Source organism: Arvicanthis niloticus, chromosome 5 (assembly GCF_011762505.2).
Source record: "Arvicanthis niloticus isolate mArvNil1 chromosome 5, mArvNil1.pat.X, whole genome shotgun sequence".
In the NCBI taxonomy this organism is placed as follows: Eukaryota; Metazoa; Chordata; class Mammalia; order Rodentia; family Muridae; genus Arvicanthis; species Arvicanthis niloticus.
This window is the reverse complement of record NC_047662.1, coordinates 98,242,339-98,256,891: the sequence shown is the minus strand read 5'-3', so window position 1 is coordinate 98,256,891 and position 14,553 is coordinate 98,242,339. Positions and strand designations below refer to the sequence as shown.

At 48.2% G+C, this 14,553-nt stretch overlaps 1 protein-coding gene across 3 annotated transcripts in view; it reads left to right on the top strand.

Annotated features, from left to right (window-relative positions):
* Tmod1 (tropomodulin 1) overlaps window positions 1-14,553 on the top strand; it is a 74,855-nt gene that overhangs the window by 7,251 nt on the left and 53,051 nt on the right. For 2 of the 3 annotated variants that reach the window (XM_034502185.2, XM_076935024.1), the window contains exon 2: window positions 13,797-13,965. In XM_034502185.2, the coding sequence (XP_034358076.1) occupies window positions 13,846-13,965 (120 nt within the window). In that variant the 5' untranslated portion in view covers window positions 13,797-13,845. Of the gene's footprint in view, window positions 1-13,796; window positions 13,966-14,553 lie in introns of those variants that run through there. The other variant, XM_076935025.1, reaches the window with a different exon arrangement.

The window sequence follows — 14,553 nt, the reverse complement described above, 5'->3', positions numbered from 1 at the left end:
GCAACATCCTCTCTCTCTTCTCTCTTCTCTCTTCTCTCTTCTCTCTTCTCTCTCTCTCTCTCTCTCTCTCTCTCTCTCTCTCTCTCTCTCTCTCTCTTCTCTCTCTCTCTAGCACTAAAACTACACTCCTTAGTCTAGGCCCTTGGGAGAGTTGCCTTTGTGTGACAGGGCCATAAACCTGTGTAGTTACTCCCACAAACTCTGACAGCCTCTCCTGTTTGTGTTATAAGGTTTGGCTTCTGGAACCCTCCTGAACAGGCACGCAGAGCCTGGCCTGAGCCAAGGCAGCCAGAACCAGGAAAGCTGTATAATGACAAGGAGGCACTCCAAGGGCTGGGGCAGGGGAAGGGGTGGGCTTCAGAACCCTACCCTGGAGCCCTGCTAACATTGTAATGATCCTGAGAGATGCAAAATGAGATTGTGTGTGTGTGTTCCTCTGTGTGTGTGTGTGTGTGTGTGTGTGTGTGTGTGTATCTATCTCTGTGTGTGTGTGTGTGTGTGTACCTCTTTGCATGTGCATACCTTTCTCTGTCTCTGTGTCCCTCTGTCTCTGTGTGTGTGTATCTGTTTCTTTCTCTCTGTGTGTACGCATGTATGTGTACCCCTCTCTCTGTATGTATACCTTTCTCTCTGTGTGTGCATGTGTGTGTACTGTCTCTGTGTCTGTCTGTCTGTCTCTCTCTGTGTGTGTGTGTGCCTGTGCCTGTGCCTGTGCCTTTCTGATTCAAACCACCCAGCAGCTTTTGCTGTGTGAACCCTTGAAGCTCCGTGTGCTCTGGACTGCGATTCACAACAGCTGCAGAGAGTGACAGGCAAAGCCTGTGTTAGTGTCCCTGCTGGTTTAGCAGGTACTTTCCCACATGACTAACAGAAGGAGCTCAGCCCAAAAAAAGAAAAGCACATGAGCCAGAAGACAAGACTCTAATGATGGCTTAACCTCCTTCATGTGCTGCTGCAAACACATCTTTCATAACAGAACCAGACTCCAAAGGGCCTTTGACTGTATCCGCTCCACAGCAGCCTCAGGAAATGTGGCGTCAGCCCCCTCTGGAAGGCCTCTTCTAGAGCTGTCACCTCTGCTCACATGCCTGTAATGACAGGTCATCCCAGTGTCTTCTTAGGCATCATATAGTGTTGAGGTGTTCCTTGTGTTGATCAGAGACCCATGCCTTGGTGATCTCAGTAAAGGGTCGGCCTCTTCACTCTGGGAAGCTATCAGGCCTCACCAGTTGGCAAAGTGCCGACTGTGCCTGAGGAATGGCGTCTGAGGCTGCCCCATGACCTTGCTCTTCTTGGTCCATTGGCTGTTCTACACATGACACCAACCCATCTTTTCTGGACTCAGTGACACATGAGAGAAGACTTAGTGTAGAGGGGAGGTTATCTACATAGACAATGGGCTTTTTTTTCCCCTTGAGACTCGGGAAGAGCCACACAGGAACACGGGATTCGAACTCGGAGAGTCGGGCGCAGTCTGCCCTCTGGTGGTGGGCGCCGAAGCTGTGCGCCACCACATAGCCAATGGGCTTTTAAATAAAAGTATGTTAGTGTGTGTGTGCGCACACGCATGCACCCTAGCTGACAAATCCAAGATGGAGTGGATCCCCTGGAATTGGAGTTACAGGTCATGAGCCATCTAACGTGGACGCTGGCATCCAAACTCAAGTTCCTTAGAGTCACAGTGAGTTCCCTTAACAGCTGTGCCATCTCTACAGCCCCACAATGGGCTTTTGGAGTGTACTCAGCAGCACAGGCCACCAGGGAAGTGCACAGTGAGATGCTACTGCCACCTGTCCTGAATGCTAAACCAGTAAGTACCAACAATGACATGTCAGCAAGGATCTGGAACAAAGTGAAGACTCCTGCATTGCTGGTGGGGATGGAGACCTATGTAATCACTTCAGAAAACTGCATCCATTGCAATTTGACTTCATCTGTTGAAACTCAACTCCATATCCAGCTGGCCCAAAAGTAAGTGGTTCTTTCTCCTGAGAGACATATTCATGGCATCAGCGGTAATTCCCAAGTAATGGAAACAAGTGAGGCGTTCTTTAAGAATAAGTCAATCTATCGTGGTGTAGTGCTTTGTGTAGTGGAATACCACACAACACTGAAAAGAACAAACTGTTACTGCAGGCAACAACACTGATGGACTCATAGATAGGATGCTTCCTTTGAAAGAAACCAGTTCTGGGACTGAGGAGATGACTCAGTTGATAAAGTGCTTTCGTTGCAAACAGGAGGATGGAGTTTGATCCCCAGAACACAAGTGTAGTGGTGCATTCTTATGCTCTCAGATGGAGTCAGGTGCAAGCAATCAAATGCCTGGGGCTCACTGGCCAGCCAGCCTAGCTCACCTGGCAAGTTCCAGGCCAGTGAAGACTGTCTCAAGACCAGTACGCAGTGCCTGGGGAATGACACCTGAGGCTGTACTCTGGGCCCCACACATGTGCACCATGCATACCTGCACACCAGGTAGACATGCACACACACAAAAGAAACAAAACCCAAGAACCTTTCCATTGTATATTTCAATGTATGTGACATTCAAAATATAGCCATGGCTAGTTGGTAGTTTTGAAGGTCAGAAGAATATTGCTATGTTTTAAGGACACTGCGAAGGGTTGAGGAATACACCTTCCAGCTGGGTGTTGACATACTTGCATATATTTGGGGAAATTCAGCGAGTTCTACATTTAAGACTTGTACTGTATTACATGTAACCTGTGCCTTGTTGAGAAAGAAAACAAATAATTTTCCCACTGAAATAATGGTGGCTCCAACTTCTCTATCACAAAGCTGAGATGTCACCGCCCTTGTTTGGGCTACTCGACTTTTATTAACTCGGCTGAGCCTTCATCCTGATTTGGGGTTTAGCTCCCCACATGCTGACTTTTGTTGGGTGCACGATCACTGGAGAGGCCACCACCCTCCTCCTGGCTGCTCAGCCGTCATTATCCAGGGCTGGCAGAGCTGGCTGTTGAGCCTCTCAGGAGGTGGAGAGAGGAGAAATTAAGGAGCCATCTGAGTTGCATCATCAAGATCTAATGTCCCCATAAAGGAACAGTGCACTCCATGTTCTCACTCTGCACAAGACCTGCCAGTCTCAGGTGTTCCATGCTGCGTACCTGAGGCTGCCAGCTAGAGGGGCCGGGGCAGGGCCAGTCCATATTCTCTTCTCTCAGGGATGACCTGAAATCAGGCTTCATCCGTTAAGGTCTGATGGCGTAATCCATCAATCCTCCCGAAAGGGTGGTGGATAAAGAACTGCCATGTGTGTCCTCAGCCCAGGGACCTCTATGTGAGTCTCATCCTCGATTTTAGTTATCCCTCCCTTAAAGCCCAGAATGTGATAAGTGATCTCTTACTGCTCACCTTGGGAGTTAGGCTATGGATCCAGAGGAGTGCAGCAGCTGGCTCAGGGGCACACTGCACACCTGCAACTCAAGTTGGGACCTGTAACCAGGCCCTTGACTCCTGGCCCAGTGTACTTTTCTGCCACAGCACAATGGCCTCTATAGACCAGGCAGGTTACAGTGGGCCATCATCATAAGTGGGAAAAAGCCAAGCTTATCCTAGGACCTTCAGGGTATGGGACCTGGGAAAGGGGATGGGGATGGGTGCTCTACACTTGCTGGCGCACAGAACCTCACTCTGCAAAGACCTAGTATTTGATCAAATGCTGTATGGTCACCATCCAGAGATTTTTAATTCTTTTATCATTGAACTTGTGTGTGTGTGTGTGTGTGTGTGTGTGTGTGTGTGTGTGTGTGTGTGTGTCTGTGTCTGTGTCTGTGTCTGCGTCTGTGTCTATGTCTGTGTGTGTATATGTGTGCGCATGCACCCATGCATGCATGGGTGCATGCGTGTGTGATATGTCCACGAACTTGTGTGCATGTGCATATGTTCCTCAGGAGCCCCCTACCTTGATTTTGAGACAGGGTCTCTCACTGGAACATGGCATTTGCCCATTATATTAGGCTGTTTGTCTGGCCAACAGCCCCAGGGATCCATTTGTCTTCACATACCCAATCTAGGACTGCCAGTGACACTTTACCTGACTTTTTATATAAATGTTCAACATCAAACTCAGGTCCTTGTGCTTGCGAGGCAGACACCGTTGGCTAGGGCGGCTCCTCCGCCCACTGAACTTGTATTGTTACATTCAGCCGGAACCTCAGCTCTCCTGGATCCTCCTCCTTCCTCTCTGCTTCCTGGCGGAATTCTTGGAATCTAACTGCCCTGTCCTTGCAAAACATCCCCAGCCCCTGTCATCCCGTCCAGATACCCCTGGGACTCTCTGCCACCCCAGTGCATATAGCTGGGAATGCTGAAGGAAAAATAAATCTACTTCACCACTGTTAGCCCCCAGCATCTTTGCACATGGCCCACTGCATGGAAACCTGTGGGTCAAGACTGTAGGAACCTAGATGGGGGTTTGGGGTAGAGAATTATGTTGTTACAGTGGTCAGAGGGATTGACTTCCCACCCTGCTCCACCAGAACAGTGTAGCAATCCTGTTTGTGACAGGAGAGGGGACTTGGAGGCCCCAGTCTTCTCCCACATGCTCTGAGTTGAATAACAAGAGCACTGGTGTTGGTTATGGTCTAACACAGAGAAACAAGGACAGATCAAGAGAGAAAATGAAAGACATCAGTATCTTCATTGAAACTTTTTTCCTACCCTTAAAAATGATTTTATTTTTAATTCTCTCTCTCTCTCTCTCTCTCTCTCTCTCTCTCTCTATGTATGTATGTATGTATGTATGTATGTATGTATGTGGTGAGTATGTGCACATGTATGTAGGTGCCCACAAAGGCCAGAAGAGGATATTGGGTCCCCTGGAGCTGGAGTTACAAGTAGCTGTGAGCCACCCGATGAGAATGCTTGGAAAGGAACACAGGTTGTATACAAGAGCAGTATGTGCCCCTAATGCTGAGCCCTCCTTCCTGCTTTTCAAAGAAAGGGCCCTATGGTTTTATCCCACAATGAATCTATTAAATCCTGCAGATGGTTGTCTTTAATACTGTTCTCTTGCTGTGAAGAGCCTCCATGACCATGGCAACTTTTATAAAAGAAAACACTTAATTGGAGGCTTGCCTCCATTTTCAGAGGGCCAGTCCATTATCATCACAGCAGGGAGTGTGATGGCAAGAATGGCACTGGAATAGTAGCTGAGAGTTACATCCTGATCCATAAAACCTTGAGGTCCACCCTAGTGACTGACATACTTCCTCCAACCAAGCCACACCTCCTAATCCTTCTAATCCTTTCCAACAGTTCCACTCCCTGCTGACTAAGCATTCAAGTATAAGAGCCCATGGGGCCATTTTTATTCAAGCCATCACAGCAGTTGTATGAGTTACTGGTCTCATTGCTATAACAAATTACAAGACAAAAGCACCTTAAGGAAAGAAGGGGTTCTCCAGGCTTAAGGTTTGAAGGTATGGTCTGTCCATCGTCCATTGTGGTGGAGAAGCCATGGCCCCAGGAGCATGAGGCAGATGTCACATTGTGTTTGGAGTCAGGAAACAGGAAGAGAAGAATACTGGTGGCTTAGCTCACCTTCTCCTTCAGGACCTACATTCAGGGTGGCTCCTCCAACCTCAATTCATCCAGTTTAGAAAGTCCCTCCTAGATATACCCAGAACTTTCTCTAGGTGGTCCTAGATCCTGTCAAGGTGACTGTCAGGATTAGCCACCACAGCAGCCCTGCCTAGGAGACTCTTGCAACATCAGTGGTGGGTGGGACTGGGCTGCTGTGTGTGTGTGTGTGTGTGTGTGTGTGTGTGTGTGTGTGTGTTGATAGTGGTGGTGGGTTCCTGCGAATGTGAGAAAGCCAGGGATTTGCACCTTGATACTCCGAGAATTTCCCCTGCTTCTTGTTTCTTCCACTTTTCTCTCTGGAGAGGTCACAAGAGACCACACCTCTAGGACAGGAAACTCATGCCTAAGGGTGGTTGTTTCTTAGGTATCACAGAGGTCTCTTTGTGATAGTCCTCCTCTCATTTTATGACCTTGAACTTGTCCCCAAACATTCATTACCTCTCCTTCCCCTTCCACACTCAGCTGAGTGCTGGTTGGCTTTCTTCCCTAGCTGGCTGCTGTCCTGAGGTGGGACTCACTTGTGCACTGTTTCCATGGGGCTTGTGTCCCTTGATGACAACCCACCAGCAGCTGCTATGTTCTTCCTCTACGCCAGGCTGGGACTGAGCACTGAGAAGAGATGTCGAATAAGACCTCGCTCCTCTCCAGCCCTGCCTGGGATTTGATGTCTCTGGTAGTCATGGGGTGGGGGGCATTTGTTAAATAACCACCCTTCCCACGTTGTGCCCTGGGATGGTGTCAGGGACATCACTTCTTGACAACATCAAACCCTAGATGGGGATTTTGTTCTGTCTCAATGGGGAGCTATTAGGGAGTCTTACGGGCAGCAGGAGAATGGTTTTCTTAGGCATCTGGGTGTGGCCTGAGGAAGGAGAGCTGAGGCAGAGGGATGGGCCAAGCTCTTGGGATCACACAGATACTTACTAAAGGGTAAAGGCCCTGAGAAGAGACAGTATAGATAGTGAATGGTTGAAGACACAGGATTCCAGTCACTCAGAGACAACAGTGTCCGGTTCCACCCTTGTGAGCTACAAAGTGTAGCCAAAATCTCAGGCCAGGCAGGGCCCCTGAGAGCAGTCACAAGCCGGCAGGAGCAGGGGAGAGGGAAGAGAGGGCTAGTGTTATGTTGCCAAGTTTCGGCTGTGACAGATGAAAGCATTCCAGAGGTGGATAGTGGTGATGGCTGCATGAGAAATCACCGGATTGTCCTGAGTACCTTATGACTGGACACTTCAAAATGGCAAAGGGCTGGGCTGTGGCTCATCGCAAGGAAGGTGTACCTAGCAAGCATGGAGTCCTAGGTGCCATCCTCCAAAAAAGTGAAGATTTCATGTCATGTGTATTTTTTTACCACAATGTAAAAGGAAAAGAAGATTAAGCATGGGGGTTGACAGAGCTGGAGGAGCCAGGAATAGGTGGCTGGGCTGACCCTCTGGTGCCCAGCCCCTGGACCACCACTAGGAGCTCCCAACCCTCCACCATCTCCTCTTCTTCTCCTTCATCCTATACCATGTCATGGCCATTGACTACCCAGGCCCCTACTCCAGGCATTCAGTTGAGAGTGGAGATAGATCAGATAATATGACTGCCTCAGGTTCTCCCTGAAGGAGGGCACCGGGGAGACAGCTCTCTCAGGAGGTACAAGTGACATTTCAGATGCTCTTGTGTCCCTAATGTTGGAGGAGAGGAGGAGGAGGAGGAGACAGAGCATAGAGTCTGGGATGCAGGATTTTGTCATGAAAGACCATGGCATAGACTCCTTCAGGTGATGTGTCTCCCAAAAGAAAGGCCCACATGTCAAAGATCAAGAGAGGATGTCATGTCAATTTACCTTCCATATTCCCTGGCGCAGCCTTTCTAAAACTTGGGGAGATGCTGTTATAAATCAAGGTGGTACCACCTAGTGCCTCCTCCCCAAGTGTCCCCACAGAGCAGATACTGGAGGACCCATCACCAGAATGGCCAGCCTCTCCATCATGAAATGGGCAAAGGAGCCTTACTGTCCTTGGAGCTGCCCTGCCGGGAGCGCTCACTTTCTGCAGGTTTCCTGATAAATAGCTTTAGCCTTAACCCACTAATTTCCACTGTGCAACCTGCAGAGCTTGGAAACGAAGATCCTATTGGTTTATTGGTTTATTGTAGATCCTATTGGTTTGTGTTTAGCGGCTGCTTGAGGTTTGTGCTATAGAGAACCAGGTTGGCTAGCTAGATCTGCTCTGAGCCTAACCTACATGCCGGATGGTAAAGACTGAAGCATGCAAGGGTATTTTCAAGTTTCTGCAGTTCCTCTTTTCTTCTTCATACTGACGCCTCAGTCAGTCGGCACCTAGGTTATAAGGCAGGTAAACCTGCAGAGTTGTTCTGCTTCAGGAAAGTCTTGGTGAGAGCTAGGCTGGAGCTGAACCACAGCCTGGCATCCCTCCCCTCCAGGATTCCACACTCATCTAACCCCGGGCCAGGCTTCCCATGTAAAGATGGATAAGCAGAGGCTCTAAGAAGACCAGGCATTTGCCTGAGTTTTTAAGGATGCGAGATCAGAGCCCAGATGTGCCGTTTCTTTACCTTGATGGTGATGCTTCTGCACCAGGCACAGGGCTTAGCTGTGAGGACACAGAGACAACTAAACACAGGTCTCCTGGGAGGGACTTTATGGTCTGATGATAGTCTGAGAGGAAAGCAGAGACGGGACTCCAGCAGGAGCATCTGTTGCATTATAGCACCTGGCACTGTGAGCCTGGGTGGGCTGTGCTTCATCCCTAGACTGCACCCTTATCTGCCTGACAATGCTCACTCTTACAACATCCTACGGGGTGAGTCCTGGCACTCTGGCTTGGTCTAGTGAGTCTCAGCTTTGTGTTTGATCTTTTATTTCAAGGAGGTATTCAATGACCCAAAGCAAGCTCATGAAGCAGGGTCAGGGTGAACACTCTCACCCTTTGGTCCCCTCCAGGTATCTGGAGACGCTTTCTCAGAGATCTCTGGGCACAGTTTTAAAGCCACCTATCCGATCCAAATCTGTCATTGATGACAGTTCTGTAAACAGAGGCCTGAAGAATTTAATGATGGTCACCCTGGCAATTAACATCAAAACTGACTCTCCAGCTGGGTGGGGGGACTCTCCATCCGGACACCTCTTCTGCTAGAAAACAGAGGTCTCGCATTAACAATTATAAACTCAATCTCTTTAAAGCCCTGTTTTCAGACTGAGCCTGCAGTGGGATCTGTGAGCACACCAAGTTCATGTCCTCCTGCTCTACCTCCACTCCACCTCAGGCCCCACACTTGGAGGAGAATCCTTTGCAGAAATCATCCTGTGAGCCAACCAGATGAATGTGGCTTGAAGCTGACAGCTTCATGATTCTCCGTTGTTCTTGGCCTATTTAAAGTTAATGCCTCATCCACCTGTAATATTCACAAGGTGCTTGACATTCAGAAGGGCTTTTAAAAACCCTATGAAATAGAGATTTTGAACTCAGCAGTGACTCGGGGTGGGTGTGTAGTATAACTTTCCTGGAGGCAGCAAGAGGAGACCCCCTCAGGAAATGTGAAGATGTCTGCTCTTCAAGTGGCATCATGTGGATGGCCTGTTGCCAGGCCCCAGAGTTGCCACCTACCACTCTCATCTGGCTCTTTCCCCAGCAACTTCTGCCCAAGCTTTCTTTCATGTAGATGCCTCTCTCCTGCTCTCAAATTCTGGCTCATAGATTCTCCAGAGTCCATCTGCGTGTGAGTCTTCTCCTAGAGTCTTACTGGAAAGCATCTAGAAAGTGAGTCAACCATCAATAAACAAACAAACAAACAAACAAACAAACAGGCTTGGGAAGAGCCCAGGTTTCTGGGTACTCTCAAGTTGTGTCCTGTGGGCTCTGTCCCTATGATGTTTCTTCTTGTGTGATGGCTCCCAGTATGACCTAGAAGTGACTCTAAGACAGTGTTTTCCAAAATTTGTTGTACAAGATTCCATCTTGTGGAGACATGTCTTAGAGATCTAATGTAGTGACAAAAGAATTGGGGGATTCCATTGCACCCTACTGCTGGAGACATCTCTTGTGTAGCTGTATAATAAACCTTTTGAGAAGTCCTGTGGATCTTGGTACAATCTAAAACCTTTAAGAACTGTCTTATGCTCACTTTCAATTGCTAAGACAAAATAGCTAAGGCTGGGTACTTTTTGAAAAGAAAAAGCATTATTCAGCTCACAGTTTTGGAGGAGAAAATCCAAAGTCAGGCAGCCTCATTTGTTCCCCTGCAGGAAGAGCTCTCTTAGGTGTGTCAGCACATGGCCATGCCGACATGGCGAGAAGGCACCAGAAGTAGACATCACATGGCAAGACCATGATCCAGAAAGCAAGAGGAGGGGATCCTGGCTACTTCTTTTATCAACTTGACACGAGTTAGTGTCACCTGAGAAGAAAAACCTCAATTGAAGAAAATGCCTCCATTTAATTAGCCTGTGGGCAAGCCTGTGGGGCATTTTCTTGGTTGATGCTTGATGTGTCAGGGCCCAGCCCACTGTGGGTGGTGCCACCCCTGGGTAATGCCCAGCCCACTGTGGGTGGTGCTACCCATGTGCAGGTGGGCCTGGGTGGTATTAAAAAACAGGATGAACAAGCCTGGAGCAGTCCCACAAGCAGCGCTCCTCCATGGCCTCTCTTCAGTTCCTGCCTCCAGGATCCTGCCCTGACTTCCCTCAGTGATGGAGAGTGCCCTGAGAGTTGTTCAGATGAACTAAGCCCCTTTCTCCCCAAGTTACTTTTTAGTCAGTGTATTTTATCAAAGTTATAGAAGCTTTTAAGAGAAGGAGGCAATCTTATTTTTTTATGATGACTCCTTCAAGTAGTAAATAAACCATTCTGTAAGACCAGAATTAGTCCCTCCAGAGGGCAATGCCTGCAATGACCTTTCAACCTCAAATACATCTCACTTCCTTTTAAAAATATATAGCATTTTATTAGTTCTTTGAGAATTTCATGCAATACATTTTGTTCATATTCACCTCTCTACTCCTCTCTGATCTAAACCTACCTCCCTATGTGTTCTCAACTTCATGGCGTCTTTTTAAAAACAATCCATGGGGTCCAATTTGTGTTGCTCATATACTCCTTGGCATGAGGCCATCCACTGGAATGTACTTGCCTACAGTGGCTGCTACTTCTTAAAGCCCCCAGTAAGCAGCAGTGCCACCTTGGAGACCATGTTCCAACACAAGAAACTCCAGGGAAGCAAACCACATCTGCAGCATAACAGACACCAAAGACTGGTGTTCTGAAGCCCATCTCAGAGAGCTGAGTTTGGATGGCGTGCTAGACATCCTTACGAGTTCATTCTGGAGGCCATTATTTGACTCTCTCTGGGCCCTGTAATGGAGATCATGGATCCTTGTATTTCCTGGATTTGCTTAGGACAAGCCCAATTAGGCTGCTGTGTGAGGGCCTTCAGCTGCTGCACTTATAACAGGCCACCTGAGTGAAAGGAAATGGGAATGTGCACTTATGGTCCAAACGTTGTATTCGTGGGGTCTGGTCACAGGAGGACTTCGGCCCACGTCGAGGCTTTCTTGGAGAACAGGCTAGCACTGGTGTTTGTGTCTGGGAAGCTCATCTGTCTCATTGAGGTGGCTGTCACTCTGCCTTCTCCTGAGGCTGTGCCCATGCCTGATGCAGATTTACATGAAAGCAATGTGCCCCTGCTCTCCAAAGCCCATGCTTTTCCTGGTGGTTAGTCAACTCTGGCTTTAGTTTGTTTTAAAAATCACTCCAATTGTCCTTAACTTAAAAAGCCCAGGTTTTCAATGGGTGGACTGTCTTCTCTCAGTTTTCATTTTTCCCTGCTGTGGAAAATTCCATTTAGTATTTCACAGATGAACCACGAGTGTTCTCTCTCTCTCTCTCTCTCTCTCTCTCTCTCTGTCTCTCTCTCTCTCTGTCTCTCTCTCTCTCTTTCTCCCTTTCCTTTCCTTTCCTTTCCTTGCTTGCTTGCTTTGCATGGGAGCCCAGAGAGAACTTCTGTGAAGAGGGGTAGCAATCATGCAAACATGCTGGGGTGCTGGAACAGTGTACCCCAAACCAGGAAGTTGAACAGCTTAAATGAATGCATGTCTGGAAGTTAGAAGCTAAGATCAATGTGTCCACTGCTTAAGTTCTTCTGTAGACCAGGCTGGCCTTGAACTCACAGAGCTACCCCTGCCTCTGAATCCAGAGTGCTTGGATTAAAGATGTGCATGACCATGCACAGATGCTTTGGTTCTTCTGAGAGTTATATGGAAAACTAGGCCCAGGGTGTCTCCCCTGGCTTCGGAGGTTTTCTGGCAAGCCTTGCCCTGCAAAAGCCTCAGCCTACTTTCTGTTGCATCCGTGCATTGCACTGTGCAGTATGCTGTCCCAGAATATCTCCATTCTATAGGAACAGCAGTCACATTCGGTAGCAGTTCATCCGAATCTCTAAACTTAAGTTCTATCTCAGCAACCCTGTAAGGACCACTTACAAGTGAGAGCTCATTTTAACCTGCAGTATGCTCCTGGGTGACTGAGGTGCTGGGGGTTAGAACATCAACCTAGGAAGCTTAAGACAGTAAGTCAATTCATAACATGGACTGTATGCAAAGGACTAGATCCCACTCTGTCACATTTAAGGCATCCTTCAGCTTCTGAAAGGATGGAGGGTGGAGAGGCTCAGGTAGTGGGGAGGCCTGGAACAAGGAGGCATTCCCCTAGAGAAGAGTTCAGAGCCTCCTCAGGGATAGCAGAGACAAGTAGAAAACCATCTGGGCTACTTTTAGTGAGAAGCTTCCTGTTGTAAGCTGGGCCCTGGGAGTACAGAACGAGGTACTCATCGGGAAGAAGGTGCTCAAAGAAACGTGGACCCAGTACTGGGGCCTCCATAAGATCAGGTTCATGAGAAGTTGCCAGAACTTCTCAGAGAGGCAACAGATAGGCTGTGCTCGTCATGTTATTATTTTAGTCAGGCTAAAGGACAGGAGGGTTCATGGTCTTGCTGTTCCCTCGCAGTGGAGGAACTCCACAGCTATCAGAGATCCGGAGAGCTCAAGGCCATCTTTCAGTTTCTTCATTGATTAAATGTTCATTTAAAACCTCAGCCAGAATGAGCCCACATATATGAAAGGTCACGTGAGGGGTGTTGGGTAGCGTCCAACAGGAGAGAGCAGCCTGGAAGTGGCAGGCACAGATTGTTCCCTCAAATCAGTCACTTCTTTTGAAGGAGCTTTCGGGAGAATACAGTGGTCCAGCCTATGGTTCTCTCGACCATGATACTCTGTGATTCTGTGAAAAAGTTTCTACCACAGACACTAGATCCCTGGAAGACCTGAGTTGAAACTGGGGACCTACTAGTTCCTGGTGGTATGGGTTAACCATTCTCAGCCCAAAGTCCTCACCTGAGAAAGGAGGAGAACTCTTAACACTTAAGCACAAGTTAAACTGGAGAGTCTGTGTGGGGTGTTTAGTGCATGCATGGCTCTGCGTTTGGTATCAACAAACTGTATCAACGTCACTGTAGGGTGCTTTCTGTCAGGATTGACTGAGATGTGGTAGATAGGGTGCTTGCATGCAGCAGGTGTTCACTTAACCCTCCCCCTTTAAATGACAAACCTGACAGTTGCCTGCACTCATGATTTCCACTGGGACATTGGGAAGATTGTCCAGAAAATATTTGAACTACCTAAGAATAAAATCGTTATCAAGTACTTGGAACTGTTTATAGACACCCATTTATTGACAGTTACTGGCAATGCTCGTTGCAACCAACTAACACTTAATGAAATTGCACTGGGAAGATGGCTCAGTGGGTGAAGCACCTTCGGACAAGCATGAGGACCTGAGTTCAAGTCCTCAGATCCTTTGAATGAGGGCATACCAGTAATCTCAGAGTTCCTGTGATGAAAGATGAGGCAGAGGCAGGAGAACCCCTGGAAGCTTGCAGGCCAGGTAGCCTGGTGGTCCCAAGGTGACAGGAGGCAAGGATGGACACCCAAGGTCATCCTCTGACCTTCACATGTGCATACTCACACACACAGATGCAGCCATACATATCAAAGAAAGATATCACACACCACTTGTTGGCAAGTGGATAGAGAATTCAAATTAGCCACTATTAAACACACTACTAGCCACTACTGCGAGAGAAAAATCTGACAAGGAGTCTATCTTAAAGGGTTTTCCTCTTTCTGACAGGTCACCAGTCAGCACAGAAGTTCAGGAGACAAAAACACAGCCTTCCACGATGTCCTACAGACGAGAGCTGGAGAAATATCGAGACCTGGATGAGGATGAAATCCTGGGGGCCCTCACAGAGGAGGAGCTCAGGACGTTGGAAAATGAGCTGGATGAACTAGACCCTGACGTGAGTATCAGGAAATCGAGCAGACACTGGTCTGGGGGGGAGGGGGGGATGAGGGGAGGGGCGGTGCACCAGCACTTGGTGGCCACACAGGGGGAGGGGCAGGTGGGCACTTCCCGAAGCCACCAGTGTCTTTCTCCTTATATGACAGTGCATTGGAATGATGTAGCCTCCAGGGGGCTATTTTTAAAATGTTGTATTACTCATGGTTCTCCAGAAAAACAGAACCAATAAGATGTGTGTGAGAAAGAAAGTAAATGTATATCCCACTGAGAGAGAGATTTAGAAGCAATTGGCTCATATGGTTTTGGAGACCAACAAGCCCTGAGATCTGCAGTTGGCAAGCAGAAAACCAGGAGAACCGGTGATGCCAATCTGGTCTGAATGCTCGTAGGCCCAAGCCCTTGGCACAGCTCATGGTTTTTGTACAAAAATGGGGTGGGGGTGGGGCACCAACCAACCAAGAAACAAAACCAAAAACCAGTGTCCAGTCCAGGCAGTTAGGTGAGAGGCAGTCCTCCTTCTCAGGGGAGGGTCAGCTTTTCTGTTCTATTTAGGTCTGTGACAGATGGGATGGACCTTCCCACATCA